The sequence below is a fragment of the Coregonus lavaretus genome (genome assembly GCF_964263955.1).
Source record: "Coregonus lavaretus genome assembly, chromosome: 13".
NCBI classification, from domain to species: Eukaryota; Metazoa; Chordata; class Actinopteri; order Salmoniformes; family Salmonidae; genus Coregonus; species Coregonus lavaretus.
This window is the reverse complement of record NC_140000.1, coordinates 28,274,166-28,300,160: the sequence shown is the minus strand read 5'-3', so window position 1 is coordinate 28,300,160 and position 25,995 is coordinate 28,274,166. Positions and strand designations below refer to the sequence as shown.

The 25,995-nt window shown below is 41.4% G+C and overlaps 3 protein-coding genes across 4 annotated transcripts; all 3 read left to right on the top strand.

The window, feature by feature from the left end:
- Positions 1-4,980: 4,980 nt before the first annotated feature.
- Positions 4,981-12,481, top strand: LOC311140473 (small ribosomal subunit protein uS15m-like). Its single transcript, XM_084175546.1, has 8 exons — positions 4,981-5,259; positions 8,262-8,327; positions 8,408-8,483; positions 10,242-10,290; positions 10,481-10,565; positions 10,673-10,731; positions 11,448-11,639; positions 11,925-12,481. The coding sequence occupies exons 1-8, from the start codon at positions 5,085-5,087 to the stop codon at positions 12,033-12,035; spliced, it is 813 nt and encodes a 270-aa protein (XP_084031672.1). The 5' UTR covers positions 4,981-5,084; the 3' UTR covers positions 12,036-12,481.
- Positions 12,482-12,570: 89 nt separating this feature from the next.
- Positions 12,571-14,518, top strand: LOC311140474 (PLAC8-like protein 1). Of its 2 annotated transcripts, none has more exons than XM_084175548.1 (4): positions 12,571-13,007; positions 13,512-13,659; positions 13,811-13,947; positions 14,209-14,518. In XM_084175548.1, the coding sequence occupies exons 2-4, from the start codon at positions 13,548-13,550 to the stop codon at positions 14,305-14,307; spliced, it is 348 nt and encodes a 115-aa protein (XP_084031674.1). In that variant the 5' UTR covers positions 12,571-13,007; positions 13,512-13,547; the 3' UTR covers positions 14,308-14,518. The 2 variants fall into 2 exon arrangements, with proteins under 2 accessions (XP_084031674.1, XP_084031673.1); XM_084175547.1 differs by having other exon boundaries at positions 12,571-13,011.
- A 219-nt stretch (positions 14,519-14,737) lies between these two features.
- On the top strand, positions 14,738-24,258 carry LOC311140175 (protein OSCP1-like). The gene is made up of 10 exons (XM_084175122.1): positions 14,738-14,902; positions 16,077-16,231; positions 16,917-17,084; positions 17,176-17,256; positions 17,799-17,902; positions 18,401-18,529; positions 18,791-18,860; positions 19,194-19,333; positions 21,462-21,525; positions 21,982-24,258. The coding sequence occupies exons 1-10, from the start codon at positions 14,791-14,793 to the stop codon at positions 22,105-22,107; spliced, it is 1,149 nt and encodes a 382-aa protein (XP_084031248.1). The 5' UTR covers positions 14,738-14,790; the 3' UTR covers positions 22,108-24,258.
- Positions 24,259-25,995: the final 1,737 nt, after the last annotated feature.

The following is a 25,995-nucleotide window of genomic DNA, read 5'->3' as shown; positions in this document are numbered from 1 at the left end:
GCAACAGTGTGTGAAAACCTTGTGAAGACTTACAGAAAACGTTTGACCTGTGTCATTGCCAACAAAGGGTATATAACAAAGTATTGAGAAACTTTTGTTATTGACCAAATACTTATTTTCCACCATAATTTGCAAATACATTCATTAAAAATCCTACAATGTGATTTTCTGGGTTTTTTTTTCTCATTTTGTCTGTCATAGTTGACGTGTACCTATGATGAAAATTACAGGCCTCTCTCATCTTTTTAAGTGGGAGAACATGCACAATTGGTGGCTGACTAAATACTTTTTTTCCCCACTGTAGATAAAGGGCATCATTGGGCATCAGTCAATAAAGGGTATCATAAAAGGTATCCCTTTAATTTGGTTCCTCTCTCCTTCTCTCTGGAAATGTTGGATGATTATTTCTCAGTTTCTCTCCCTTTCTGTGTTGGCTTTAGTAATGATTGGTACACTCTTAGAAAAAAAGGTTCTTTAAATATCCAAAAGGGTTCTATCACTTGCTTCATATATGGAAACCCTAAAAGTTCTATATAGAACACTTTTATAGGGTTCTTTGATCAGAACCCCAAGGGTTCTTCTTCACTGAAACAAAATTGGTTCCATATAGAACCCTGTATGGTGACATTTAGGAATTATGGCTACTACTAATTAATTGTAATATTTGTAGCTAAACATTTAATATAAAAAACAATTAAATAATGGACAATGGAATACCAGCATAGTTTTGAGATGTTATTGTCATTATATGCAAACTTAGTTTGGAAATAAACACTGGTGGCCAGGGAGGCATCTGTTTGTTTGAATGGTGGCCCACGTCAATCTTGGTATCAACTCTGGCTGACTTCTTTATGGAACAGTACAGTTTGGGTTGTTGTCTAGGCTGGTTCCTGAGAAGAAGAAAAAAGGAGCAAAAACATGAATCTGCCAAAATGAAGACAAGATTCTATGCACACATTTAATTGTTATGATGTAGAAGAACAACTTACATGCAGTTGTTGTCAGCAGCAGCCAAAATAGAGATTCTCTGCATCTGATAGTTGGCTACTGCCAGACTGAGAAAAACATAGATAGTATGTTAAAAAAGTCATGCAATGATTAACTAGGCTATTGAATCACCAATACTTATTATACATAATTTAATATAAATAATTTAGATGCATACAGTGAGGGAAAAAAGTATTTGATCCCCTGCTGATTTTGTACTTTTGCCCACTGACAAAGAAATGATCAGTCTATCATTTTAATGGTAGGTTTATTTGAACAGTGAGAGACAGAATAACAACAACAAAATCCAGAAAAACGCATGTAAAAAATGTTATAAATTGATTTGCATTTTAATGAGGGAAATAAGTATTTGACCCCCTCTCAATCAGAAAGATTTCTGGCTCCCAGGTGTCTTTTATACAGGTAACGAGCTGAGATTAGGAGCACACTCTTAAAGGGAGTGTGCCTAATCTCAGCTTGTTACCTGTATAAAAGACACCTGTCCACAGAAGCAATCAATCAATCAGATTCCAAACTCTCCACCATGGCCAAGACCAAAGAGCTCTCCAAGGATGTCAGGGACAAGATTGTAGACCTACACAAGGCTGGAATGTAATACAAGACCATCGCCAAGCAGCTTGGTGAGAAGGTGACAACAGTTGGTGCGATTATTCGCAAATGGAAGAAACACAAAAGAACTGTCAATCTTCCTCGGCCTGGGGCTCCATGCAAGATCTCACCTCGTGGAGTTGCAATGATCATGAGAACGGTGAGGAATCAGCCCAGAACTACACGGGAGGATCTTGTCAATGATCTCAAGGCAGCTGGGACCATAGTCACCAAGAAAACAATTGGTAACACACTACGCCGTGAAGGACTGAAATCTTGCAGCGCCCGCAAGGTCCCCCTGCTCAATAAAGCACATATACAGGGCCGTCTGAAGTTTGCCAATGAACATCTGAAGGATTCAGAGGAGAACTGAGTGAAAGTGTTGTGGTCAGATGAGACCAAAGTCGAGCTCTTTGGCATCAACTCAACTCGCCGTGTTTGGAGGAGGAGGAATGCTGCCTATGACCCCAAGAACACCATCCCCACCGTCAGACATGGAGGTGGAAACATTATGCTTTGGGGGTGTTTTTCTACTAAGGGGACAGGACAACTTCACTGCATCAAAGGGACGATGGACTGGGCCATGTACCATCAAATCTTGGGTGAGAACCTCCTTCCCTCAGCCAGGGCATTGAAAATGGGTCGTGGATGGGTATTCCAGTATGACAATGACCCAAAACACACGGCCAAGGCAACAAAGGAGTGGCTCAAGAAGAAGCACATTAAGGTCCTGGAGAGGCCTAGTCAGTCTCCAGACCTTAATCCCATAGAAAATCTGTGGAGGGAGCTGAACGTTCGAGTTGCCAAACGTCAGACTCGAAACCTTAATGATTTGGAGAAGATCTGCAAAGAGGAGTGGAACAAAATCCCTCCTGAGATGTGTGCAAACCTGGTGGCCAACTACAAGAAACGTCTGACCTCTGTGATTACCAACAAGGGTTTTGCCACCAAGTACTAAGTCATGTTTTGCAGAGGGGTCAAATACTTATTTCCCTCATTAAAATGCAAATCAATTCATAAAATGTTTGACATGCGTTTTTCTGGATTTTTTTGTTGTTATTCTGTCTCTCACTGTTCAAATAAACCTACCATTAAAATTATAGACTGATCATGTCTTTGTCAGTGGGCAAACGTACAAAATCAGCTGGGGATCAAATACTTTTTTCCCTCACTGTACCTCCTCTCAGTCAGCCCACTGCCCATCATGCACATTCAACTGAGGTCAGCAACAGTCTTCTAATATCTTCATGAAACATAGTCCCCTCATCTGACTCCACACTGACATAAATACCTAAATAAAAGTAACAAGCTAATAGCCGATGTCAGGCTGGGTCTGTAGCCCTATTTGGCATATTCCATAATACAAAAATAATGTTTATTTGTAAGAGTTAGCTAGGTAGCTTGTAAAGTGACTAATTAAAGTAGCCTAGCTTTTTCCTGTGTAGTTAGCCAGCTAGAAAAGTTAGCTAGCTAGCAAAGTTAGCGTACAAACGGTGCTCAAATTCTATCTAGCCTAGCTATAGTTTATCATATGACTTTGGCTGCATTTATTTTGAATTAAATAATCAACTTTGCTTACCTTAATAAATTGAAAAAGAATGTGCTTATTGGTAGGCTATTCGCAACTTCAACCACCATCCTCTTGCATCATCACGCTGGAATGGCAGTGGATTTTTTAAACAAAATGGCAGTTAAAATTTGAATTGACCAAAAGGTTCTATAAAGAACCCCTCAGAGTGCACTCTGGGCATTCATAAATTCAGAGCGTTGTCAGATTGTGTTTTCATAAATTCAGAGCATTTTGCTCTCGGAGCGTTCAGAGCGCACACTGGAAGCTCTAGCCAGGAGTAGGGTTAATCCGAGCGTTCTGATCTCACAACGGCAGTCAAGCACCCACGCTAACTGGCTAAAGTTAGCTAGCTTGCTAGCTACTTCCATACACAAATGAGGGAACACTGACCATTTTACTCACCCTTATCTAGAGCGTTGGTGACTAACTGTGCTGCTGGCAACAGTTTAATTGTGTTTTTTTTACTATGTTTACTGATAACGGTCATATTCAACGGGTGTTGCGCGTTCGTAAATTCATCAGTTATTCTGCACTTTGGCACACTCAAATGAGAATGCTCTGAAATCGGAGTAGATAGCCAAAGTGAATTTACGAACGCACCCTAAGAGTGTAAGCTTTTAAACACATTATTTCCTCTTGCTTTTAGCTAACATTTATCTTGCAACAGCACATTAATATAGATATAAATGTCAATGCAAAACAGCTAAAACAAATGAAAAAGGAGCTAGTTCGCTGTCATTTCAGAGTTTGATGTGACTGTGTTAGCTTTTGTTAGCTGTTGTTTGTAAATTCACATTACACTCTGGGGTAGGGATAGAACCCTCAAGGTTATTTGCCTTCACTGGGTTTATAGCACCTTTTTAGTAAAGGGTTCTTTAATCTCGTCCAAAGAAGCAAAAGGTTCAATATAGAACCCGAAATAACCCTTTTTTCTAAGAGTGTAGGACTGGGGGTGGTCGGGATACAACGAATGAGGCAAAGAAGAATTATGAGGGAAAAGTATGTAGCGAGCTAGTGTTAGTTAATTAGTTAGTTGTTCTCACATCACTTGTCATGTCTGCCTGCTGCAGCGCTCTCTCAACACCAATGACTGTGCTCAACACACACACCCCTCCGGCCCTCCCCCTCCCTACCACTCACTGACTCACTCATTCACTCAGCAACAGCCTGCCTCATTGCTTGATAGTCAGCGGTAGCAGTGTGAAATTAATAAAATAAAAATGTAAAGAGATGCCATGGTTGCCGCGGTGCAATTTAGAAGTAGCGCAAAAACCTGCAACCCGTGACCAATACATTTTCACCCGCAGCATAGTTTTCAAAGTAGCCCAATTTTACCGGAAAACTACAGACATGGCAACCCTGCTCCCTGCCCACTCAGCCTGTTCTTTCAGGCTTCCTGATAGTTTGAGATGAGAGAAAATGTACAATTTCTTCAATTCTGAGCATTTTAGTTGCATAAAAATATTATGGGTGATGTTTTGGTCATTCAAAGGCTATTTTAACTTGGGAAATAGGATGAGTGTGCGGGACCTTTAAGGTATTGGTATTGGCCTATACAATTATATTTCACTCTTTCATAAAAAATAAAAGGATTCTGTAAAAATGTCACTCTTTCATGTGAATAAAATAAATACTGTAAATGTCAAGGATAATAATGCTATAGTCTTTTTTGAACATACCGGTACTGTCCGGTGGATAAATGTTATGACGCAGGCTACTACAGCAAAAAAAAAAAACGCTTGAACGAGTGACTCGATAGATTATTCATGCATCCTTCTCATTTCCTGAATCGACTTCTCCGTCTGATTAGTGACGTCTAATCAAAATGGCGATCCTCCTGTAGGGGACGAATGCTGTTCACTCGTTACATTTTGACCAGTAAAACCTGACATACATATAAAATCATCTCTTAATCAGTATGTTAATAAGCATGGCTTTAAGAAGTGCTCTTAAATCGACATCTGTCGTTCTGCGAGAATGTGGTGTTTTATCCAGGCTGAAAGGAACCTGTGCGTCTCTCCCATTTAAACATGGGGCATGTACCTCTGTCATCACAGGGCCTTCAAACAGCAACAATGAGACTGTATTGACAGGTAAATAAATAAATATATATTTATACTACTCATTTCATAGAGTAGACGTGTGCTTGCGATATTTTAGTTAGCTAAGGAGTCCGTATAAGTCAATGCCACAATGAAACGGCTTGTCAATGCGCGCGCCGATTATTTTTTTGCACTTGCTCGCATGCATGTCAACTAGCTAACTGCACACGCCGAGCAATAATCAATTGACCATTACTGAAAAATAGGGAAAGGTAGATGTTGTGTGAACCCACGTATCATCATCATAACACCTCGTAAAAAGGTGATTTTCCATTAGTCATGTCATGAGTACAATTCTTCCTTGAGTAGGCCAGGAGAGGGCACTGCAGCAATTAGCTAGGATGTCTAGTGCACGGATAGTAAATCACAACAACACATTTATAGACCGGTACACAAGAGTTATTATCTTTGTGTACACAGTGACACAGGCTTGTTATTTGTATAGGGACATACATTCACTACTCCATTATCCTTATCATCCTGTGTGTACTAACTAGGCTAGCCAAATGGTTTCATTATAAAAATAGATTACATCAAAACAGATCATGAACATTATTTTATGTACAAATAGCTGAAATGAAAGGAATCATTTGTAACTAGACTGGTGCGAAGGTAATGCCATTTTAACCCAGACATGCAGTTGAAGTCGGAAGTTTACATACACCTTAGCCAAATACATTTAAACTCAGTTTCACAATTCCAGACATTTAATCCTAGTAAAAATTCCCTGTTTTAGGTCAGTTAGGATCACCACTTTATTTTAAGAATGTGAAATGTCAGAATAATAGTAGAGAGAGTGATTTATTTCAGCTTCTATTTCTTTCATCACATTCCCAGTGGGTCAGAAGTTTAGATACACTCAATTAGTATTTGGTAGCATTGCCTTTAAATTGTTTAACTTGGGTCAAATGTTTCGGGTAGCCTTACACAAGCTTCCCACAATAAATGACAGAGCTGGTGTAACTGGGTCAGGTTTGTAGGCCTCCTTGCTCGCAAACGCTTTTTCAGTTCTGCCCACAAATTTTCTATAGGATTGAGGTCAGGGCTTTGTGATGGCCACTCCAATACCTTGACTTTGTTGTCCTTAAGCCATTTTGCCACAACTTTGGAAGTATGCTTGGGGTCATTGTCCATTTGGAAGACCCATTTGCTACCAAGCTTTAACTTCCTGACTGATGTCTTGAGATGTTGCTTCAATATATCCACATAATTTTCCTTCCTCATGATGCCATCTATTTTGTGAAGTGCACCTGTCCCTCCTGCAGCAAAGTACCCCCACAGCATGATGCTGCCACCCCCGTGCTTCACGGTTGTGATGGTGTTCTTTGGCTTGCAAGCGCCCCCTTTTTCCTCCAAACATAACGATGGTCATTATGGCCAAACAGTTCTATTTTTGTTTAATCAGACCAGAGGACATTTCTCCAAAAAGTACGATCTTTGTCCCCATGTGCAGTTGCAAACCGTAGTCTGTCTTTTTTATGGCGGTTTTGGAGCAGTGGCAGGTTCATCTCTTGGAGACAGAACGCGTCTCCTTTCTGAGCGGTATGAAGGCTGCGTGGTCCCATGGTGTTTATACTTGCATACTATTGTTTGTACAGATGAATGTGGTACCTTCAGGCCTTTGGAAATTTCTCCCAAGGATGAACCAGACTTGTGGAGGTCTCCAATTTTTTTCTGAGGCCTTGGCTGATTTCTTTTGATTTTCCCATGATGTCAAGCAAAGATGCACTGAGTTTGAAGGGAGGCCTTGAAATACATCCACAGGTACACCTCCAATTGACTCAAAGGATGTCAATTAGCCTATCAGAAGCTTCTAAAGCCATGACATCGTTTTCTGGAATTTTCCAAGCAGTTTAAAGGCACAGTCAACTTAGTGTATGTAAACATCTGACCCACTGGAATTGTGATACAGTGAATTATAAGTGAAATAATCTGTTTGTAAACAATTGTTGGAAGAATTACTTGTGTCATGCACAAAGTAGATGTCCTAACTGACTTGCCAAAAATATAGTTTAACAAGAAATGTGTGGATTGGTTGAAAAACAAGTTTTAATGACTCCAACCTAAGTGTATATAAACTTACGACTTCAACTGTATGACTAATACATTTCTTATCATGCAATCAGTCAGTCTGCTAGTAAGTGTTTTTTATGAAGAGGATGTGGGAACCAGTTATTTTCCCCACTGGTCCCCTGCAATGTGTATGCAGCAGCTTTTCTCACAGTCACTCCACCACTCTTGATCATTTATGCAGAACATGACACTCCACTCTTGTTTCTATGATCTCTGCACCACAGTTCACAAAATGTAGGCCTACATCAGAACAAGTAGTACTATAGTAAGACATCCCAACTCTTACTGCTGAACATGCTTACATACACTTTCTCATGCATGCACATACACTGAGTGTACAAAACATTAAGAAAACCTTCCTAATATTGAGCTGCCCTCATTAACAGCCTCAATTCGTCGGGGCATGGACTGTGTCGAAAAGCGTTCCTGAGAAACGCTGGCCCATGTTGACTCCAATGCTTCCCACAGTTGTCAAGTTGTCTGGATGTTCTTTGGGTGGTGGACCATTCTACACACAGAAAACTGTTTAGCATGAAAAACCCAGCAACATTGCCGTTCTTGACACAAACCGTTGCACCTGGCACCAACTACCATACCGTTCAAAGGCACTTAAATCATTTGTCTTGCCCATTCACCCTCCGAATGGCACAAATACACAATCCATGTCTCAAGGCTTAAAAATCCTTCTTTAACCTGTCTCCTCCCCTTCATCTAAACTGATTTGAAGTTAATTTAATAAGTGACATCAAAAAGGGATCATAGCTTTTACCTGGATTCACCTGGTCAGTCTATGCAATGTTCTTAATGTTTTGTACACTCTGTGTAGTTGCAGGCATAAACCTGGCACAATCCTATGGTTCATAAAGCAATGGACTAAGAGTAATTATGTATTGTTTGATAATTTGTTTAATTCTTACCAGGTATTGGAAGTTTCACCATTCAGCCTGTGAGAAACTATGCCCGTGCCGTAAGAAAGAAGAAGCCAGGTATGGAGGACCAAGGTCAACTATTTGATCTAAGACCACTTGGATATTTGATATTTACTGTCTAAGTTTTTTTCCATCAGTGATGCAAAGTCAGCTGAGTGATCTTTCTCCAACAATGCTGAAAATGGAATATGCTGCTGTTCCACTCGCTCAAACGTATGTACATTTAATTTGTCCTGATTTTAAATTACATGTATTTTATGTCATGCAGACATGGCTCATGTATGTTCATCTCTCCCATGTCCAAACAACTACGGCACTGAGATGTTGTTTAAAATAGTTATTCTATGTAGTTATTTGTACAATACAGTGCATTTGGAAAGTATTAAGACCCCTTGACTTTTTCCACATTTTGTTACGTTACAGCCTTATTCTAAAATTGATTTTTTTTTTTTTTTTTTACCTCAATCTATACACAATACCCCATAATGACAAAGCAAAAACAGGTTTATAGAAATGTTTGCAATTTTATTAGATCTAAAACATTTTACATAAGTATTCAAACTCTTTACTCAGTACTTTGTTGAAGCACCTTTGGCAGCAATTACAGCCTTGAGTCTTCTTGGGTATGAAGCGTTGCTGCACAGCTATTTTCAGGTCTCTCCAGAGATGTTCGATCGTGTTCAAGTCCGGGCTCTGACTGGGCCACTCAAGGACATTCAGAGACTTGTCCCGAAGCCACTCCTGCGTTGTCTCGGCTGTGTGCTTTGGGTCATTGTCCTGTTGGAAGGTGAGCCTTTGCCCAAGTCTGAGATCCTGAGCACTCTGGAGCAGGTTTTCATCAAGGATCTCTCTGTACTTTGCTCCATTCATCTTTCCCTCGATCCTGACTGGTCTCCCAGTCCCTGCCGCTGAAAAACATCCCCACAGCTTGATGCTGCCACCACCATGCTTCACCATAGGGATGGTGCCAGGTTTCCTCCAGACATGACGTTTTGCATTCAGGCCAAAGAGTTCAATCTTGGTTTCATCAGACCAGAGAATCTTGTTTCTCATGGTCTGCGAGTCCTTTAGGTGCCTTTTGGCAAACTCCAAGCGGGCTGTCATGTGCCTTTTACTGAGGAGTGGCTTCCATCTGGCCACTCCACTATAAAGGCCTGATTGGTGGAGTGCTGCAGAGATGGTTGTCCTTCTGGAAGGATGTTTCTCCCATCTCCACAGAGGAACTCTGGAACTCTGTCAGAGTGACCATCGGGTTCTTGGTCACCTCTCTGACCAAGGCCCTACTCCCCGATTGATCAGTTTGACCGGGCTGCCAGCTCTAGGGAATGTCTTGGTGGTGCCAAACTTCTTCCATTTTAGAATGATGGAGGTCACTGTGTTCTTGGGGACCTTCAATGCTGCAAAAAAAATGGATACCCTTCCCCAGATCTGTGCCTCGACACAATCCAGTCTCGGAGCTCTATGGAAAATTCCTTCGACCTCATGGCTTGGTTTTTGCTCTGACATGCACTGTCAGCTGTGGGACCTTATATAGACATGTGTGTGCCTTTCCAAATCATGTCCAATCAATTGAATTTACCACAGGTGGACTCGAATCAAGTTGTAGAAACATCTCAAGGATGAGCAATGGAAACAGGATGCACCTGAGCTCAATTTTGAGTTTCATAGCAAAGGGTCTGAATACTTATGTAAATAAGGTATTTCTGTTTTCTTATTTTTCATACATTTGCTCAAATTTATAAAAAACTGTTTTCGCTTTGTCGTAATGGGGTATTGTGTGTAGATTAATGAGGGAAAACATTTATTTAATCAATTTTAGAATAAGGCTGTAACATAACAAAATGTGGAAAAAGGGAAGGGGTCTGAATACTTTCAGAATGCACTGTATGTAGGCCTACTCAGTGTTTGTACTATACGTCTACTATACAGTACTTCTCTTCCTAATGCTGATCTGTTATTATGTGTTTACAGAGCTGATGACCTGGTCAAGAGACTTCTGACACTGGAACTAGCAAGCCACGTATGTTCTTTTCACCTTGCTCCTACATTCTATTAATCTTTCTCTTTGTGCTCATAAGAATATCTACATACGAGTAACTACAATTGTTGTATACCTCTGTTAGTTGCTATAGTTTACATTATGGTACAATAGTTTTTCTATACCTATGCTGGATATTGCATAATCAAACCACCATGTTGTGTGTCACCAGAGCGAGAAGTTGCGATTGAAAACGGAGCAGCTGATTGCAAAAGTCCAGAGAGATGAAGCTGACCGCAGCTCTACAGAAGTCAAGGGTAAATTCCTGTTTTGGACCTAGTAAATAACTGTGCTTTTCCTCTGAGGAACCACCTTATTTCAGCAATCGTTTGTTCACTTCTTAACCCCTTTCTTTACCTTTTAGTGGCCATTTTGACCTCCAAAATCCGAAACTACCAGGAGCACCTGCACAAACATACTAAGGTGTGTATGGGCGAAGGGTAAATGCAAGACTGTGTAATTTTAGGTCCCTATAGTAACAGTGACGTGAATGCATATTATTTCCACACGTTTCATTTCCGAACCCCTCCCTATCTGGTGTGAGGTTTGTCAACAGGATTTCCTGTGTAGTGCGTATACCCACCATGACATTTGACAGACTAGTAATGGTGCTGCTGCATGCTGGGAATTTACACTGTCACAACGTATACACGTAACATTGTATCCAACATTTTTGCAGACATATTGCAAAATATAACTGTTTATCTAACCTTTAGCACAGCTAAAATGTTGAAGCCAAGGTTTGGCAGTCTGTCTCTATAAAGTATCTCACTTTTAGACAGTTTTGACTGTCTCAAAATAGCTATGCTATTTTTAATAAGAAAAGCAACTCCTCTATTATGTAAAACACACATGTTCCCAGACTAGGGGTTCGATTCAATCTGTAGTCCTGAAGAGCTGCGCTACAGCACGACAGAAATTTAAAGGCAATGTTCCTGCGTTCGTGGAGACTCCATTCACGGTGAACGCTGCAATAGTCGGCTCAATGGGAAATTACCTTTAAATTTCAATCGCGCTACAGCACTGCTCTTCAGCACTACGGATTTAATCGAGCCCTAAATATTGTTATCCCTTTAAGCATCTTTTTTTTCTCCATTTCACCTCTGACTCTGTGTTTTGACCCCCCATCTTTGTATCAGGACAAAGCGAACAAGCGACGGATGCTCATGGCCATTGACCGCAGGAAGAAGCTGCTCAAGCACCTGAGGGTGACTCGCTACGACGCCTTTGAACATGTCTGCCAGCAGCTGGGAATCACCTACACTTTCCCCCCGGAGTACTACAGACACGCCACCCGACGCTGGCTGGCCAAGAAGGCCCTGTGCATAAAGGTAGACAACCAAACTCCATTCACTTTACTTAGCGCAGTTTTCTAGCTTGGTCCCAGAGTGGTTTGTACTGTATGGTTGGCAAGACAGCACAAACCGATCTGGGACCAGACTTGCAATTTTCTTGTTGTTAATCTTTCTGCTGTATGCAGGCTGTGGAACCATGGCTTTTACCATTTGTCAAATGCATGACTTAATCTAAAAGCCAAAGCAAAGATGGAGACATTTATAGTTTTGTTGTTGTTGTCATTTTTGCTGTTGGTTTATATGACTGTGTCCTTTTCTTAGGTCTTCAAAGAGGTGCAGAAACAGAAACTGGAGCAAAGGAAGAAAATGAAGCAGACCCTCGCCCCCATACTGGCAGAACCAGCCAGGACAACCGCTATAGGAACCCAATAAACTACTACAGTATCGGGGTATATTGCAAGGCACGCTCCAATGTCTGTCTTACTCGATCCATTCAGTCTTGCTCTCAATGGGCAAATTCATTTTGCATGGCCCCAGGTGGGCGGGGTTTGCTAATTTTCGACCATTCATATTTGTCCTAAGGACAAATCTCCACCCACCCGTGGCACCAGCAATGCAAAATACATTTCCCCATGTATTGCTATACTGTAATAAGAAACATGAATAACTTATTGTTTGTAGTACACCAAGTCTTCATTCTTCCTGTCCCCTCTGCAAGTTGATGCATCATCAAACCACATTTGGTCCAAATAAACGCAGTGATGCAGATATGTGGTTTTAGGGTGGGCAATGTCTATTTGTACTCAGCATATGTGACCTGAGACTATCAAATAAACCCACAATTAATCATTTAATTTAATAAAATGTATTGTTTGCGATCCTTTTTTTATGCATGTTTCACCTTTATCACTTATAGTCACTTGTGTATGGTGATGTGTAACTACCCCAATTGAAAGAGAGAAAACACTTCTACTTGATGCTGATTAAAATGCTAATGAAAGATATGAGAAATAAGAACATTACGCCCTATGGGTGGAACTGTGGTTGAAACTGAAGTGTAAGATTAATCATATGATGACTTCCCTGAACTTAGCTTGCAATCGTGTTTACGAAAACTGAAAGAACATCAGATCTTGGGTGTTCATCCACCTCGTATGTTAAACCGAGGTTATATTCATGATCTGTCACCTGTGAATTGACCTAGAAACCTATAATTCTGAGGAATGGTGAGGTCATAAAACAGCTTAACTGTCGTACTGTGAATTTTGGTGTTTGCATTACTGTTGAGAGTTGTCTTGAGAAACATAGGAGTGTGTGATCAGCGCTTGTTCACAGCTTTAGTATCACAACTTCCTGTTAAAGTGTATCGACTCAGATCTGGAGAGGCTCAGAGTTGCAGACAACGTAGGTGAGTGACATGCTCTTTCCTCTGCTCTCACATCTGTAGAAAAGCTACAATAGAGTAACTACTTAATAATAAACAACTACCTAAAATGTTCAGGTTTACCGCTTTCTCAGAAACAGTTGAAATTGATGTACATGTCTTGTCCTTGTACAATTTTGATGATACAGAACAGTTATACAACAGTTATCATTAGTCTTTGTTTAATGAAATGGCAATACAACAATATCCCATTTTATGTAATTATATTAAAACCTATTGCAATACATAAGAGGGTTTCAGTATATGGTGGTTCAAGGGATGAATGGACCCGTGTATAAACTTGAGTACCAGTGTATGGAACTTTTATGTGAACTTTCCTATGAGCAATGATTTTGAAGGAAGGAAAAAACGATAATGAACATTTCCTATCCCACAACAGTCTACCTGCTGCTAGTTTTGTTTTATTGCTGTATTGGGGAAATGATCAAACTTCAACCACTGTGCTAACTGTTCGATGTGGTTAGTTTTTAGGTGACTGAAGCTGACCCCATTTGATTGACATGTCGAACCCAGTCATCACCCACCAGCCAGGAGCAGGCTCTTATGGGACAAATGTGCAGACGGGCGAGTGGAGCACTGGGCTGTGCTCCTGCTGCAGTGACATCCTAGTCTGTGAGTATTGAGACAAATAAGACCTTATGTATCATCACTAAGTAGGCCTACCTGGTATCATACCATAGGGTTTAATGGTTGTCAAGTGTTTCAAGTCAAAAGTGTTTCCTATTTTCTGGATTTTACAATAAGGTAAAATGTTGTCATACAGGTGCTTTGGGCTTCATCTGCCCACCAGCATTGAGTTGCTACACAGCTAACAAGTATGGTGAGAACCCATGCCTGGGCTGTGTTCCAGGAGGCATGACAGCCATGAGGACCCACATGAGATTGACCTATGGGATTCAGGTATGTTACCCTTAGAAGCCTAAAGTAATTAGGGATGGTGAGGCATTGAGTATGTCATTTTAAAGCACACTAGGGAGAACTGCAACTCATTCATTTCCCAGCCAGTCTCACCCTTTTATTATGAAAGACAGGAAGGGACCATTTCATCAGTACACATATTGACAAATTAGCCTACTGGTTTTCCCTAGTTTGAGGAACTTGAACTGTCAAATATTTGGTGGATTCATTCTCATCATATTTTATTATCATATTTTCTTACAGGGGACGATATGCAATGATGCGTTGATGACCTGTTGCTGTGGATTCTTTGAGATGTGCAGGATGGCCCGTGAAATTCGCATCAGGAATGGGGACGTTTGACTTGTACAGTCAATTGAATACATTTTCAAGTGGAAGTTAAATGAATCTCATGTCACATATTGTTGATACAAATTGTAATTGTTATACTATGTACATTTAAAATTTTGTTTTGTTTAAATTTGACCCCCTACCCCCAAACAGTACTGCTCTAAGAAGTCATAGCACCATGTATGAACATAAGATGTACAATAAAGTTCTGTTTTTTCTTGTCTCCAATGGCATTTTGTCCTTTTTCAGGATGATTTACAGGCTTCTGTCCCAGGGACATTCATAACACTGAGGTATATATGAACATGAACGGTCAAGCCTTTACTAAAACGTTTTGATCTCTGATTTGCACAAAAAATACAAATAAATATTTGCACGTTACGTACGTGCTACCTGATTGGTCCTTTTACTTCGTGACCTGGCAACCAAGTGGAAGCTTACATACGCTTAAACGAGACATTTCACTAGCTAGCTATCCAGCACAATACGACAAATATGTCTTCGAGGACGCTACCCCTGCTTTTTATTAATCTCGGTGGAGAAATGCTCTACATCTTGGATCAACGCCTAAGAGCTCAGAATATTCCAGCTGACAAAGCCAAGAAAGGTAACATTATAGCTAGCTAGTTAGCTAACGTTAACTAGCTTAGCTGTCTGGGTGTATTAGGCTAGAATTCAACTAGCTACCTGACCAACAGGTGAATCACTGACCTTGTCATGTCCACAACCTGGTTGCCATAAATTGGAGCTCATCCATGTGTCTCCCTGCCTGTGTTTTAACCTGCAAATTCTTCATTGTACTTGTAGCTGATTGGATAGAGGATGACAGAAGGAGAGGTATTTTGATGTTTCTCATGCAGTGCATCTCTAGGCCTACATGCTCTGCTTTGAGGCCTTCAAGGAAACCAACAGAGTATTACATTGGTAGAACAATCTGGATGAAATCTTTGCCCAGAGATATTCATTCACTCTGCCCTCAAGATTGTAGAGATTTCAGCCATGGGCTTTATTAAGAAGATAAATCCGGTTTCTACCTCCCAAATCAAATAACTTTGCACGCTGATAATGCTGCTGATGGTTTAAAAGGCTGTTGCTTTCTCAGGGCAATTGGGAATAGGTGGACGTTAAACCTTGCCTATAGAATGCACATCTGCTTGCTTAAAGATAGACTCATTTGAGCACGGCACTAATTGATTTTAAAGGTAGACTCTGCCAGGGGTGTAATCATTACGCCGATTCTGTTGCAAACCGTTTACTCCTAACGGAAAACGCAAACAAGAGTTTCTATTGGAGAAATTCGTTTGGCTTTATCGGTTTCCGTAATGAATACACCCCAGTTGTCATAATCATAAACAAGGGGGGGACTTCACACCTACAAACATCAACAGTTAAAACCAGGGCTGGTATTCATAATACATCTCAGAGTAGGAGTGCTGATCCAGGATCAGTTCAGCCTTTTAGATTATAATGAATGGACAGGGGGATCTGATCCTACATCAGTACTCTTACTCAGAGACACTTGTTGAATATGGGCCCAGTTCTATCAAGACTGCGTTAGGCCTATATTATGGGCTCCATTAGGAAGAGCCAATAATAACAGTCTTAGCAGATTTGGTTGTTTGTAAAACAAAAAAATCGAATGTCTTTAAGTCGGAAAGACCTCCCAATGTTTATGTTGATGATGCCATCTTAATGAGTCTAACATTACAGACCAACATTATTCCAGTCCCCTACTTGTGACCTGGCCTCAACCTTGTTCTCCTGTGCCCTCACTCTGCCAGTTATGAATGACATCATCACCACCATGTTCAATAAAACGTTTTTGGAGGAGCTGTTCAAGCCACAGGAGCTGTACTCCAAGAAAGCCCTCAGGACCGTGTTTGACCGACTGGCCCACGCCTCCATCATGAGACTCAACCAGGCCAGCATGGACAAGGTATGGATGGAATCGTGTCACCTGGGTCATGTTCAGGGCACGCCGTAGCAAAACGAAAATAGGCGTTCTTTATTGGACAAGGATGTGTAGTCCCTCTGTGTTTGTCTGTTTTCTTCCGTTTCGTGCCTGATTAACAGGACCCTTTGTCAGAAGTGAAAGGCAATCGAGTTGTTATCCCGTTTCTGAGAAAGGGATTTATTTAACATCTATCTATCTATCTAACTATGATTCACCACATTTTGGAGTCAGCTGAGTAGCTGTCATGACGACATTACAATTTTTATCATTACATTCTCATAATCACATCCTCTGTACACAGTGACCCTTTAATAGTCTTAATTCTAGGTACTTGGGGAAATTGTCCAAGTCACTTAAAACCCCATGTAGACCAATATTTTCAAAGCGTTCATCATTTATTGCACCATTATTGCTTGACTATTTTGAAGAGTTCTATCTGTTGTGTTTAAAAAGTGGTTTGATATAGGCTATCAAATAGAATATCTTCAGCATTTTAAAATATTAATCATGGCTGTAAGCTTAAATGTTGTATAAGTTCAACTGCAGAGCAGTTTGTTCAAATATGCTGACGGCTCCCTCTGGTGTACATTATGAACTGGCAGCAGCTATTTTTGAGCATGACAATAACCCATCATCATCCATATGACTATGTTGTTCATGCACACAGCTGTATGACTTGATGACCATGGCCTTCAAGTACCAGGTGCTCCTCTGCCCGCGGCCCAAAGATATCCTCCTTGTGTCCTTCAACCATATGGATGCCATCAAGGATTTTGTGAAGGACACCCCAAGCATTCTCAGCCAGGTTGAAGAGACATACAGACAGCTCATAGAGGTATAATGAACTTCCCTTCAATTGCCCAAACCTCAGCTAAGTGTTCAATATGATCTCTTATTCATTGCATGTTTTGTGCTCTTATTTATAGATGTACACACCCTTGTCTAGTGGTGAATTTCAGCTCATCCGGCAAACGCTCCTCATCTTCTTTCAAGACATGCACATAAGGGTGAGTTCATGATCTCCCAGTAGTTTGTCTAACTTTTTCGACAGAGAATGAGTGTGTTGGGAAGGGGGAGTGGGGCATATTTTGATGGGTTTCAGAGATAGAACATGTTAATAACGGTACCATGACTTTGTGTCACAAATGCTAAAACGTTAGCATTTGAATTAGTGCCAGGGAAGCTAAACCAAAGCATGAATTGCTGTCATAACTTGTCCATAGACTGTTTACAAGTTAAGGAAACCAGTATGTAATTTGGGTGAACTGTCCATTTACGATGCATTATAACCCCATCATAAATTATACAGAGCGTAATCTCGGTTAACCCAGAACTAAAGTCTTGCGAGAATTGGTCAGATGCTAACACCTGCCAAATCGTGATTATTTTTTTTTTCCAAAGCTCCGGAACTAATGCTGCTGGTTATCTCACACATGCCGTTGTATCAGGACAGATCTACGGTACCATTTAGGTTTAAGTAGTCTGTCCACGAGAGATTATACAAAATGTTACACAATTATCACTACATTTTGCTCATCTGTATTTGCAGGTGTCCATCTTCCTCAAAGACAAAGTGCAGAATTCCAATGGGCGTTTTGTCCTCCCGATCTCGGGTCCTGTGCCTCACGGAACACATATCCCAGGACTTATCAGGTACCACAGCCATACAGCTATAATTGTCCACACCCAAATAACATGGAATCCCACCAATCCAACCAAGCCAAGTTTGTTGCAATAGAGCAAAATCTCTATTTTATTAGATACATTGAATATGGCTGTATCCATTGTTTGTTTTGTGCTGTTTGATGGCATCTATTTGCTTTCCTTTCGCAGACACTGTCGGCTTAATTTAGACCGGCATATCTGCAGCTAATTGCATTACTGAGGGTGTGTTGAACGAGCCGCCGTCTAAATTTAGAAAAGCCTACTTTTAGCACAGCTGTATTTGCCAAGGGATTGAGTGCAGCCGTACTTAACTCATTTATTGTGTCTTGGGATCAATGTCTATCCTGAACAGTATCATCTTTGCATTGTTTGAAGTGTCTTCTGGGAAACAGGAGAAGTTGCAAAATATCTTTAGGAAATGATCAGTTGCCTCATATGATGTATTCTTACTGAATATTTTGTGTGTGTATTTTTTGTTATCCTCAGAATGTTCAGCTGCAATGGCGAAGAGGTGAAGAGACTGCAGTTCCGTAACGGTGGGAACTACACCAGCGCTCTCCGCGAGGGTTCCTTTGAGATGTTTGGAGAGAGGGTCATCAAGCTGGGCACTAACATGTACGTGCTGTGCTGCCCACCTGCTCCACACTGTATTGACAACCATTGACCTTCCTGGACATACCCCCACTGATACTACTAAATTATCTACTATTTCCTCTACTGTGGTCAATGGTCATATAGGCCTAAATCAACATGGTAACTCAAAGTCACTGCAAATTGTTTAGTGAATAATTTACACAGTGACAGGTTTATTAGCTACCCCCATGATGCTACATTCTATTTCAGTTTGTAAAGTGCGTGACTTCTGTTTACCCACAGGTACAGTGTGAGCCGTCCGGTAGAAACACACATGTCAGGGACGTCCAAAAACTCTGCACAGCAAAAGTCGGTGAGTTCAAATTATGCTTAACCACTACGCTGTATATTTATTTCTTACAGGCATTTATCCTGCAAGGCCTTGCATGTTTGCTCATAAATGTCATTTTACAGCATGTCCTACAATATTATATTTTTGACAAAGGGTTGAAATAGTTTCCCAGACAAAGATTAAGCCTAGTCTAAGACCAAAATTGTTTAATGACAATTCTTCATTGAAGTGCTTTTTTATCCAAGTCAGACTAAGCTACATCTGTAATTAAGCCTTAAATGTAATGGACAATGCGCTAGACAGCTAAATAATGCGTTATGTTAATGATTATGCGCATATTCACTGTGTATACAGGTCAACACCGCTCCAAACCCCCTGGCCAAAGAGGAGCTGAACATGTTGGCCAGGTTAATGGGGGGTCTGGAAGTCCAGAAACCAGGAAATGCAGACGGTGGCTTCCGAGTCAACCTCTTTGCCACAGATGAGGAAGAAGAGTAAGTCCCCTTTATGTTATGAGCATTGTTTTGTTGTATTTTGTGTAATTGTGGATCAATTAAAGATGGAATTACAACAGTACTTCTCACAACTTGATGAAATGGACTGAACCTGAATTTTGAATTATGTTCAGTGTTGTGTTAAAAATTACTGTCAGAGTTAAGAATCACTATCAGTGTTAAAGGTCCAATGTAGCCGTTTTTATCTCAATATCAAATCGTTTCTGGCTAACGATTTAAGTAACTTACTGTGATTGTTTCCAATAAAAATTGTCAAAAAGAAACAAAACTAGCTTCTTAGTAGAGCAAATTCTCAACCAAGAATTTTGCTAGGACTGTCTGGGATTGGTCTGAGTGGGGAGGGGAAACTGAAAACTAGCTATTATTGGCAGAGAGGTTTTGAACTGTCTTTCTTATTGGTCTATTAACTAATTTACCGCTTGGTGATGTCACCAGGCAAGCCAAAACTCCATTCCTCCAAAACAGGCTGATATTTCAGGCAGTCTTTTCAAATGGCTCTTACACTAAAAGGGCATTATCGTAATTTTCACAATTTCACACTATTATTCCAACCTCATTGTGTGAAAATATATACACTATATATGCAAAAGTATGTGAACACCCTTCAAATTAGTGGCTTCAGCTATTTCAGCCACACCTGTTGCTGACAGGTGTATAAAATCGAGCACACAGCCATACAATCTCCATAGACAAAAATTGGCAGTAGAATGGCCTTACTGAAGAGCTCAGTGACTTTCAATGTGGCACCGTCATAGGATGCCACCTTTCCAAAAAGTCAGTCTAATTTCTGCCCTGCTAGAGCTGCCCCGGTCAACTGTAAGTGCTGTTATTGTGAGACCCATGGGGCGGCGCACAATTGGCCCAGCGTCGTCCAGGGTAGGGGAGGGAATGGCCGGCAGGGATGTAGCTCAGTTGGTAGAGCATGGCGTTTGCAACGTCAGGGTTGTGGGTTCGATTCACACGGGGGACCAGTATGAAAAATAAAAAAGTAATGTATACACTCACTAACTGTAAGTCGCTCTGGATAAGAGCGTCTGCTAAATGACTAAAATGTAATGTAAATGTGAAATGGAAACGTCTAGGAGCAACAACGATTCAGCCACGAAGTAGTAGGCCACACAATCTCACAGAACGGGACCGGCGAGTGCTGAAGCGCGTAGCGCGTAAAAATTGTCTGTCCTCGGTTGCAACACTCGCTACCGAGATCCAAACTGCTTCTGGAAGCAACGTCAGCACAATAACTGTTCGTCGGGAGCTTGATGAAATGGGTTTCCATGGCCGAGCAGCCGCACACAAGCCTAGGATCACCATGCACAATGCCAAGCATCGGCTGGAGTGGTGTAAAGCTCGCCGCCATTGGACTCTGGAGCAGTGAAAACGCATTCCTTGGAGTGATGAATCACGCTTCACCATCTGGCAGTCTGACAGACACATTTGGGTTTGGCGGATGCCAGGAGAACGCTACCTGCCCCAATGCATAGTTCCAACTGTAGAGTTTGATGGAGGAGGAATAATGATCTGGGGCTGTTTTTCATGGTTCGGGCTTGGCCCCTTAGTTCCAGTGAAGGGAAATCTTAACGCTACAACATACAATGACATTCTAGACGATTCTGTGCTTCCAACTTTGTGGCAACAGTTTGGGGAAGGTCCTTTGCTGTTTCAGCCTGACAATGCCCCCGTGCACAAAGCGAGGTCCATACAGAAATGGTTTGTCGAGATCGGTGTGGAAGAACTTGACTGGCCTGCACAGAGCCCTGATCTCAACCCCATTGAACACCTTTGGGATGAATTGGAACGCCGACTGCGAGCCAGGACTAATCGCCCAACATCAGTGCCCGACCTCACTAATGCTCTTGTGGCTGAATGGCAGCAAGTCCCCTCAGCAATGTTCCAACATCTAGTGGAAAGCCTTCCCATAAGAGTGGAGGCTGTTATAGCAGCAAATGGGGGACCAACTCCATATTAATGCTCATGATTTTGGAATGAGATGTTCGATGAGCAGGTGTCCACTTACTTTTTGGTCATGTGGTGTGTAAAACACAGGAAAATCACGTTTTTGACTGCACTGGGCCTTTTTAACAATAATGTGGATTTGTCTTCCTCACAGGGAGGCCTTGATATCAAGACCAGACGAGTTTTCATATGATGTCATAAAAATCCAAGCGACTATGGTAAAGTTAATTTTAACCTATATTCTTTCTGTCACAGAGGCTAGATAAATATTCAACCATGTAACATGCTTTTATGTAACTGAAAGGGATGAGATGGAAGCATTTCATAGATCGAGACCATCCTACTGTACATACATTTTTATTTTAGCAGATGTTATTGCAGGTGTAGCGAAATGCTTGCTGTGGTGTAACCATCAAAAAGGTCCCCATGAAACCTGTCACAGGAGACTTACTGCACCCATGCAGTCATCTCTTAGCACTTACGAACAACCCATGATCAGACATGCTGCCCAAACGGAATAGCTTGTCTAATTGACAGGCTAAGGATTGTAGGTTATCTGAGAGGCATTAGGATCAGGATGGGCCAGTCTAACAAGATGTACCGTAATCAATCATAAGCCCCTCCCCAAACAAGACCTTTCAGATCTGCCATTGATGGCTTGCGTTGTCTTTCAGAACCAGCAAGCCAATGCGGAGCTGGCCAAGATCATGGGGGACTTCACGGAGGAGGCTGGCGAGCCGTGCCCATCGAGTGCCAGCAGTAAAGGGGATGACCTTCTGGCCATGATGGACGGGCTGTGACAGTGTTACCATGGTGACCAGAATCCGAGGGCGGGGCTCAAAGCTGAGTTGGTTAGGAATGGTGTGTTCTACTGTAGGACAGTGTCTTGTCTGCTCTGCTGTGCTGTGCCGTCTTTCTCACTCAGCAAATATGGCAACTGTCTAACAAACGCACACACAACACAAACCTCATCTTCGTGTGTCTGTAGAGCTTTTCGATGCTGATGTGACGTGAGCAGGTCAATTCATTTGTTCAGCAAGGACCAACTGTAAACTGTCTGCAAGACTGTGCATTTTGCAAAAGAGAGTGGGGAAACGTTGTAAGCTTGAATATACACTGTGGGCAGTTTATTAGGTACACCCATCTAGTACCGGGTCGGACCCCCCTGTAGCCATGAAGGGATGCACCTGTTCAGCAACAATGTTCAGATACGTTGTGTCATTCAAACGTTGATCAACTGGTATCAAGGGACCTAACGTGTGCCAGGAAAACATTCCCTACACCATTACACCACCGCCACCACCCTGTGCCGTTGACACCAGGCAGGATGGAGCCATGGACTCATGCTGCTTACGCCAAATTCTGACTCTGCCATCAGCATGACGCAACAGAAACCGGGATTCGTCGGACCAGGCGACTTTGTTCCACTCCTCAATTGTCCAGTGTTGGTGATCGCATGCCCACTGGAGCCGCTTCGTCTTGTTTTTAGCTTATAGGAGTGGAACCTGGTGTGGTCGTCTGCTGCAATAGCCCATCCGTGACAAGGATCGATGAGTTGTGCATTCCGAGATGCCGTTCGGCACATCACTGTTGTACTGCTCCGTTATTTCTCTGTTCGTGGCCTCCTGTTACCTTGCACGATTCTTGCCATTCTCCTTCGACCTCTCTCATCAACAAGCTGTTTTCACCCACAGGACGGCCGCTGACTGGATGTTTTTAGTTTGTCGTACCATTCTCGGTAAACCCTAGACACTGTCGTGCGTGAAAAGGCCAGGAGGGCGGCCGTTTCTGAGATATTGGATACGGCGCGCCTGGCACCGATGATCATACCACGCTCAAAGTCACTTAGGTCACTCGTTTTGCCCATTCTAACGTTCAATCGAACAGTAATTGAATGCCTTGATGCCTGTCTGCCTGCTTTATATAGCAGGCCACGTGACTCACTGTCTGTAGGAGCGATCAAGTTTCGTGAACCGGGTGTACCTAATAAACTGGCCGCTGATTGTATTTTGTGCTATTGTGGTAATCTCAATAGTTTTTTTTTTAAGTTACAGATACAACAGCTATGTACTAGAGGTCACACTGAAACGTCAAATGGAATCGTTGGAACATATTTGTTCCAATCAATGGTTTCTGCTCTGCTGATCCCGCTTCAATCAATGTATGGTATTTAAAGTTGACATTCCGTGGATGTCATGTTAAACAATATTTCTTGTTACTTTTCCTCCCAGAGAAATAGTAACTTCGTCTTTCATTTGTTATCATGCCATACGGTTTAGATAAAGCTGTTTTCTCTATCACATATCTGCTGTAATACAGTATTTAGACTTTTTGCTGGCTTTCTTAATCTGATTTACTCTAAACTCAATTCCTGGAGCGCCTTGGGTCTGCGGGTTTTCGATCTTCTCATCTAGTTCTCTAGGCCTTAATTTGACATAAATTACAAAAGCCAGCAAACACACGACCTTCCAGGAATTTAGTTTGACACCCCTGACCTGAAGAGGCTGGTGGAACTGAAAGAAACCCAAGTGCACTTGTCATTGTAATTCAAAAATCCCAAAACCTATTTTGAGAAAGTTCTACTGTACCTTGATTTTTATTTTTTTGGTATGGGATAAAAAATATATAAAGGATGTTTAGGGCAAGCTTTAGTGTCTTCAAATAATTTGTAAATATATTATGTGAATTATTGCAAAATGTCATCAAATGTGATGCTAATAGATTGTGACACAACACTAATGTAACCACAATAATGTATTGAAGTAGCTGATTCTTTTATGCAATATGACAGATGGTCCAAGATGTATTTATTTATTTATCATGAGGTGTACATGTTTTCAGTGTATGTCTTTTTCTGTTTTTTGGGGGGGTGAAATATTAAAGATTGTAAATTTTTTTTTATAGAAAAGTCAATTTCGGAATACATAGATTGGAAAGTAAATAAATATGAAACTCACATTAGCTTTGTTTAATTTATGTACTGTATTCATTTCTATTTAAAGGGTCAATCTGCAGTTGCTACATCCATTTTTTGACTTGAATTAATGATATATACCCATTGATTCTTGAAGAATATAACTTAAATTACTCATGAGCTTGGTTCAATTGTCACACCCCTTCAGATTCCAAAATATACGATTGTTTTACTCCTCAAAACATGGTTAAAATGATCATTTTGACATGGATGGTCAGTCCTTGCACCCGTAGCTCTGTCTATGAATTTGAGAGGGGTTACAGTTCTCCTGGCCCATTCCTCAACTTTTTACCAAAACAGACGGGGTCCCTGCTTTGTTATTGTTTCAATAGCAGATTGGCCCTTTTAAGTGCCCTTGATGATGCAATAGAGTGCTAATCTAGAGCTGTTTGGTTACTGTCTCCTTTTTGTTGTTGTTGTTGTAGAGGAGTCCTGTCACTAGAGGGAGCTGTTGCTTTATAACTTTGTATATAGTCATGTCTAGACTGCTTAACAGCAGTATGAGAGTGCAGAAATAGTTTTTTTTTTTTTTTCAAGAGTTTTCGTTACATTCAGAGTACAAACATTTTGCCTGAGGCAAAATCATTTTCAAGGCGAGAGAGAGGGGAGAATATTGCTCCTCATTTCTTGTAATCTGGTTTATTCTCGCCCACACTATCACCCCCTTGCCCACACACTGCTGAGACATTTCGTGTTAACTGAGTTTTTCAATTGAGCAATACTGAAAAAGTTGTATTGTCATTACAGGGGTGACGAGTCTACTCCCACTCCCTGGGTTGTGACTTTAGCACTCGTTTACCTTTCCATAAAGACACCCACATTGCCCATCTAAAGTCAGTCAACTCATAATATCGTCACCCAGAAACAAATCTGTCACAAAATACTATAGTCAACTCATCTCTATAAAACAACATCACAGCATTATACGGAACATGGGATTAGCCATCATAACATACAAACCTAATATCCGACACAAACACTATGTCCAAGTAAATCTCACCCTTTTCAAATTTGGCATCAACTCCCTCCTTGTCTGCATAGGCCGGCCTACAATTAAGATTGCAATGTAAACAGCACAATGCTGTACCTGCATGTGTTTGGGTTGTTTGAGTGCCTCCTCAAATCAAGTCAAAGAGAAACGGATAGTCTGGGCATGTCCCTGAAGAACCCTCTCCCCCAGTCAACCACACACCCAGACATTCTCTCTTTCACTCTCACACACACACACAGACACAAGATCAGTGCATACCAAGCAGTCAAAACATGCTGAGACATGGCTGTGCTGAATAGACCTGTGGGTGGGGGATTCAGGTGAGGCCTTCCTTACAGTCTGCTGGGGAGAGAGAGATGTCAGACCAGAGCCTTACATAAGGGCATGGTTTATATACATTATATTCCTAAACCAATCATCCACTATTTTTCATGTTTTAATTAAAGCATATAAAGAGAGAATGTGCCATATCAATGGATGCGAATGGCAGACTGTTACAAGGCCGAGTCGCTTCCCACAGAATTAAATAGAACACTTTAGAAATATAGTGTATGTCCCTCTCTACCTCTAAGCTCTCTTAAGGTATGATTCATAGTTTCCTCATCAAAAGCTGTGGGCTGGACACTGTTAACCACACAGGCTGACAAGTGTTTCATGTGGCCAGGGGCATCCATTGTGCTGAGTCAACACAGGAAGACTAGTGCAGCCCAAATCACTTTGTGC

Coding starts and splice junctions, on each gene's coding strand:
- LOC311140473 (XM_084175546.1), top strand. CDS start 5,085: ATGTTAATAAGCATGGCTTTAAGAAGTGCTCTTAAATCGACATCTGTC. Junction 8,328..8,407: donor CGTAAGAAAGAAGAAGCCAG/GTATGGAGGACC, acceptor TTTTTCCATCAG/TGATGCAAAGTCAGCTGAGT. Junction 10,732..11,447: donor ACCTGCACAAACATACTAAG/GTGTGTATGGGC, acceptor TCTTTGTATCAG/GACAAAGCGAACAAGCGACG.
- LOC311140474 (XM_084175548.1), top strand. CDS start 13,548: ATGTCGAACCCAGTCATCACCCACCAGCCAGGAGCAGGCTCTTATGGG. Junction 13,660..13,810: donor CTGCAGTGACATCCTAGTCT/GTGAGTATTGAG, acceptor GTTGTCATACAG/GTGCTTTGGGCTTCATCTGC. Junction 13,948..14,208: donor GATTGACCTATGGGATTCAG/GTATGTTACCCT, acceptor ATTTTCTTACAG/GGGACGATATGCAATGATGC.
- LOC311140175 (XM_084175122.1), top strand. CDS start 14,791: ATGTCTTCGAGGACGCTACCCCTGCTTTTTATTAATCTCGGTGGAGAA. Junction 17,085..17,175: donor CATACAGACAGCTCATAGAG/GTATAATGAACT, acceptor TCTTATTTATAG/ATGTACACACCCTTGTCTAG. Junction 19,334..21,461: donor GCCACAGATGAGGAAGAAGA/GTAAGTCCCCTT, acceptor TCTTCCTCACAG/GGAGGCCTTGATATCAAGAC.